The sequence below is a fragment of the Laetiporus sulphureus genome (assembly GCF_001632365.1).
Source record: "Laetiporus sulphureus 93-53 unplaced genomic scaffold LAESUscaffold_4, whole genome shotgun sequence".
In the NCBI taxonomy this organism is placed as follows: domain Eukaryota; kingdom Fungi; phylum Basidiomycota; class Agaricomycetes; order Polyporales; family Laetiporaceae; genus Laetiporus; species Laetiporus sulphureus.
Window position 1 is genome coordinate 1,105,883 of NW_024468513.1, and position 6,113 is coordinate 1,111,995.

The 6,113-nt window shown below is 54.8% G+C and overlaps 2 protein-coding genes across 2 annotated transcripts; both read left to right on the forward strand.

Moving 5' to 3' along the window:
- Positions 1 to 802: 802 nt before the first annotated feature.
- Positions 803 to 952, forward strand: LAESUDRAFT_631915 (uncharacterized protein; the record flags this gene model as incomplete). Its single annotated transcript, XM_040903409.1, has 1 exon — positions 803 to 952. A coding segment is annotated over one exon (150 nt), but the record flags the coding sequence as incomplete, so codon positions are not given.
- Positions 953 to 3,937: 2,985 nt separating this feature from the next.
- LAESUDRAFT_644183 (uncharacterized protein) lies at positions 3,938 to 4,264 on the forward strand (the record flags this gene model as incomplete). Its single annotated transcript, XM_040903839.1, has 1 exon — positions 3,938 to 4,264. A coding segment is annotated over one exon (327 nt), but the record flags the coding sequence as incomplete, so codon positions are not given.
- Between the last annotated feature and the right edge of the window lie 1,849 nt (positions 4,265 to 6,113).

Here is a 6,113-nt window from a genome sequence, read left to right on the forward strand (position 1 = left end):
CACCCGCGGTGACGCACCGTCCCCCGACCTCCACATTCGCCTGTTTATGGCTGACGCGCTTATGGAGCGCGCATCTGCTACTTGCCAATGGATTGTCGATTCCGGCGCATCCGTCAACATGTCGTCACGTCACGACTGGTTCGTACATTACGCGGATCTCAGTCCTCCGAGACGCGTATGGCTCGGAGACGAGCGATACATCCTCACCGTAGGCATCGGCCAGATTCCGGTCGAACTAGCAGCGCAAAAGGGTCAGAGAATTCCAACGGTCATACAGGGTGCATACTATGTCCCTGAACTGAATGGGAATCTCCTTTCAGCTTCCAGACTCACGGACCGCGGATACATTCTTTCATTCCGCGAGAACACCTGCGAGATCTCCCATAATGGCGAAATCGCCGGCATTGCCCGGAAAGCAGATGGCCTGTACATTCTCGACTCGACCCCGCATGGCCAAGCGCGAGCCTATGTCGTGCACACAGATCCATACACGGATCATGATGACATCCCACTTATGGCTCTTGCAGCCAAGGAAACGACATCAAAGGCGAACGTCGAGACCTGGCACCGACGACTCGGACACATCAGCATCGAGTCGGTCCTGAAAATGGTGCAAAAAGGGATGGTCAGCGGGATGAACATCGTGGGCAGCACAACTCACGATACAGCAGCCTGCAAGGCCTGTCTTGAAGCGAAGCAGGCCCGCAACCCGATTCCAAAGCAATCGGATGTGGAGAACCCTCGCATTCTCCATCGTACCTTCTCCGACGTCTGCGGTCCTATGCCGACCCAGGCGAAAGGCGGAGAACGTTATTTCATAACGTTCATTGACGGCAAGTCGCATCACCTCGTTGTCCACCTGATGAAGACGAAGGACGAAGCCCTCCGCCACACCAAAGCATATTTCGAGCGCGCCGAGGCAGAAACGGGCAAACGCGCCAACATCCTGCGCAGCGACGGCGGTGGTGAGTATGGTTCGCAAGACTTCAAAGCTTACCTCGAATCCAAGGGGATCCATCACGAAACCACCAACGCCTACACGCCGCAGGAGAATGGCGTCGCGGAGCGCATGAATCGCACGATCGTCGAAATGGGCCGTGCGATGTTGCAAGACAACGGACTACCGAACTCGTTCTGGGGATATGCGGTACTGTACGCCGCGCACATCCTCAATCGGGTGCCAACCAAGGCTCTCAAGGATGACATAACGCCTCATAAGGCCTTCACAGGCAATAAGCCCTCCGTGGCACATATCCGGACCTTCGGTTGCACAGCACACGTCCACATCCCGGACGAGAAACGCCGCAAGCTCGATCCCAAGTCGGTCGAGTGCGTTTTCCTCGGGTACGCGCAGAACCGCAAAGCGTTCATCGCTTTTGACCGCAAAAGTGGGCGCACGTACGAATCACGCGATGTCGTATTCGATGAGGGTGAGAAGACTCGCGTGGTAATTGACCCTGAGCCTCGGCTGCCTGAGACACAGGGCGAACCATCAAGCAGACCTGCTGATGCTCCCGAAGTCCCTCTCGAAGATCGCGACGTACACATCGAGACCGTCACCGACGACGAGGATGACACGGCACCCTCGCCCAGCCGCCGCGCCGTATTGCCGCACGCACTCGCACGCAGTCCCTCGCCTCCTCCGTCGCCGAAACGCGATGTTAAGGAGGACAACTCACCTAATCGTCCCATCAACCCCCCTCAATCTCGCACTCGAGCTCATCCCGCAGCTGCTCCCCCTGCCTCTACTTCAGCTCCAGAAGGATCAACCCATCATTCTACACGTGCGCGCCGAGCGCCGATCCGCGATGACGACCCAAGGTTCTCAGTCAGCGCATACCGGCCAAAGACGATCGGAGAGAGCCTCAAGGACAAGAAGAAGCAGGGAGCAGAACAGATAGTCGAGGCAGAGGACGAAGGGTCGCCGAGATGGACAGAGACACAGGTGGGAAAGGGGGACGCCGAGGAGTCCGCGGACGAAGTCGAACGTGCGCTGGATGCAGACGCCTACCGCGCGTCTACGGACGAAGATCCACTCACCTACGAAGACGCGATGTCCCGGCCGGACGCCGAGCAATGGAAGGCTGCGATGGCCGAAGAACTTGCCGCGTTCGTCAAGGCCGAGCTTTACGACGAGTGCGACCGCCCACGCAACCGCAAGATCGTCGGCTCTAAGTGGGTCTTCAAGCGCAAACTCGGTCCTGACGGCGAAGTCACGCGATACAAAGCCCGCCTAGTAGCCCAAGGCTTCACGCAGGTCGAAGGCATCGATTTCAACGAAACGTTCGCACCTGTCACGAAATTCGCGTCCATTCGGACGCTCCTCGCTCTCGCTGCCAAGCTCGATCTCGAGGTCCATCAAATGGATGTTAAGTCGGCATTCCTCAATGGTGACCTCGAAGAGGAGATCTACATGCGGTGCCCCCCGGGTTTCAAGCCAGCCGGTGATAAGGTTTGGCGACTCCGCAAGTCCCTCTATGGCCTCAAGCAGGCCAGTCGTGAATGGTACAAGCGCGTCAAGGCCGAATTCGAGTCGCTCGGCTTCACAAGAAGCAACGCGGACCACGGCATCTTCTACAAGAATGCCGATGGTAAACTTCTCATTGTGGCGGTCTACGTCGATGACATGCTGATCCTATCAGACGACTTGGAACTCATCAAACGACTCAAGGCCGACCTCTCCGCACGCTTCGAAATGACTGATCTCGGCGAGGCCCATTGGATCCTCAACATGGAGATCACACGCGATAGACCATCACGCACCATCGAGCTCTCGCAACGCCAGTACGTCGAGAGCATCCTGGAACGCCACGGCATGTCCGACTGCAAGCCGGTCAGCACGCCAATGATCCAGAACCAAAAGCTGCTCAAGCTCACCGAGGCGGAAATCGACCCCACACCCTATCAGAGCGCTCTCGGGTCGCTCATGTACGCCATGCTTGGTACGCGCCCAGACCTTGCCTTTGCAGTGGGCGCATTGAGCAAGCACGCAGCAACCCCTGGCAAGGAGCATTGGATTGCACTCAGACGCGTCTACTGCTACCTCCGGGGTACATCCGACATGCGACTTGTGTATCACGGGAACGCAGAGGAAGACCAACCGCACGCCTACGTCGACGCTGACTGGGCATCTGACGTGAATGATCGCCGTTCCGTCACAGGGTATGTTTACCTCTTCTCCGGCGCCGCTATCAGCTGGTCGTCAAAGAAGCAATCTTCGATTGCTCTCTCCAGCACAGAGGCTGAATACATGGCAAGCACATCAGCTACCAAGGAAGCCATCTGGCTCCGCATTCTTTTAGATGAACTTAGCCAAATTAGTTCTTCAAAACCTACTCGCCTACACATCGACAACCAGTCAGCCATGGCTCTCGCAAAGAACTCAGCATTCCATGATCGTACGAAGCATATTGCGGTACGCCATCATTTCATTCGAGAGAAGTTGGACGAAGGGGAAATCGATGTGGAGTACACACCAACCGATCAGCAAGTTGCAGACGTGTTGACGAAGGCTCTCGGTCGGGTCAAGCACAAGCAATTCGTTGAAGGAATGGGGTTAGTGGTTGGGTAGGTCCGCATTCCCACTGAGTGGGCGTGTTGGAAGTCCTACGGACTTGTATGTTCAGTAGGACGCGGACTTAGTAGTTTCAGCGCGCGTTCGCTTACATAATCACGTAGCTATGTCGCGCCTGAGCGCTTTTGTCACCTCAGCACTCGCTTTATTCATTCGAGGCTGAGGTGAGCACTATGGACTCTATATCTATGTTTTTTACTCACATATTGTAGTCACTCTTTACTTCCGTGTCCTACAGGTATTTTATACAGCACTCGCTTTATTCATTCGAGGCTGAGTCACTCTTTACTTCCGTGTCCTACAGCCCTCGTAAATTTTCACCTCGGACAATAAAACGCTTCTGTTCCGTCGTCTGCTCCTTTTTTTGCTTTCGAAACGGATGATGGCAACTGGGCCCCTATGACACGGCCCTGGTTCCTAAACCATTGTAATGCCATCTGGACCTCAGCCGGTCTGTGTTCCATGACTGGGCACTCATTCCGTATAGGTGGCGCAACTGAACTGCTTCTCCATGGCACGCCGCCGGATGTCATTGCCGTGCAAGGGCGGTGGAAGTCGCACGCCTTCTTAGATTACCGGCGTCGCATCGAGCAAATCCTTCCTGTTTTCATTACAAATTCATTTGATCGTTCTCGTGTAGACCTCGTCCGGACCTCTGTAGCAAAATTTCATGTGAAGTACTCTCATTAGAGTGACGGTACTCGTGTATCACTGTATCCTACTGTATCAAACCAGCTGTTGTGCTGATTTTCCCAGTGACCCGGTGTGGGGGAGTCGTGGCGTCGAAGGCAGCATGACTGTTGTGGGTCGGGTGTAGTCGTGCCTCCCTCGTCAGGCAGCTACGCAGCCGCTGTACGCTCGAGAGTTTCGGCCCAAACGCGCTCGGAAGCCCTGGATCGTCAGCCAGCGAATCAGGAGCCTGGCCATGTTGCCAGGACCCCGGACACTCGCTATCCAGACCCTGAGCATCGCTCCTCGCGTGGATGCACAAACCACGCATTCGCCCGGCCGAACCCTCTCCCCCCAACACACCGTCGTAGCACTTAGCATTGCCCGGCTCACTCTTCCTTACCTCGCAAGCAACCGCTCAGCTTAGGAAGCCGTGATTTGGGACCCCTCAAATATGCTATTTTGCGACACTCATAAGGGTGAGTTGCCGGGGGCCTGCTCGACAGCTAGCTGCTACATGAGAACCCAGAAGTGCCATTGAAGCCAATCACGAAAGGAATACAGATGGAGGTTCCTCCTGAGATCTGCACAGACATGCTGAACGAGAGATACAATTTCACAATTGCGAACGAGCTCCGGCGACAGACGATCAATAGCTTCCGAGCTGGATCACTCCTTCAAGGCTTTCAAGTTGCATAACCTCTAATTGCACCGTAAAACTGCTTCCTGGACGAAGAAACTGGAGATATGGACGATTCAGATGCATGCAGCGGACCACTAGGCACACGAGTCCCCTGGATATCGGCGAAATAGTAGTCGCTAATAAGTTTGCAGAAATACCGGTGAGTGACGTGAGCCTTCATACGGACGACAGCTTCTTGTAGCTCTCGTATATGCGAGAGTGATGGGCGCCATTCTATCGGGCTTATAAGCTCGGATCTCATGCGATACGCGCTGTACCTTGCAGTTCGCCCTGGGCCGGAGGCCATTTGCAAGGTCAATTAGTCATCAAGAACGGACTCATTTTCGGCACAGCTGCGGTACCGGGTAATCTTTGTCTGCCGGCGCGGAATGAAAGGTTCTGGAGTACACGTACGATGCTCACGCTCTCTGTACTCGGCTTGTACTCGGACATTTACAGGGTCAGTCTCCTGGCCTAGAAGCTGCAGATACCGATCAGCTACATATGTCTAAGAAATATACGGAGCCTCTCACCGGAAAAAAAGAGGGACATCAAATTCTCATACTAGTAGGTCTATCTCTCATCGATCGCCAGACCACTATGGTGCCAGACATGTTCGTGTCAATTCTGTGTTTCCCATGTCACTGTCTATAACGGCAGGCCAGTTGATTCCATATCCTCGCTGCTGGGGATCGCCCGGTTTAACGATGTGTGCGCGAGCTTTCACATCAACGAACTGGCCGAATCGCCCGTCCCAACCACCACGTACGAAGAGCCAGAGCCAGAGCCGACGCGATGCGGGTCAATCTTCCCGATAAACACCACAATCGCGACCTCGTTAATCCTCCTCGCGAGGAAACAATCATTGCTCTAGCAATATGTGTCATTAGACGTACTGCCAGTGGGGCAAATGGGAAATGCTATGTACGTCGGTGACGCGTGCACTTTCTTCACCTCCTCTTCGAGAGGACCTACAAATACCGACGATGACCGCGGTTCCCGCAGCGGAAAGACCGCCTCAGCAGTCTAGCAAGGACATCTCAGGAGACCGAGGATGTATGGCGACAAGTGGCTGTTAAACGCAAGACCTATGAGCGCCAGAGAATGACTCCATTGAGACCTTGATTGTCCTTACTAGATGCCACTTTCCTCCCATTTGTTTCTATCGAGCCGCACGATGCAGAAATC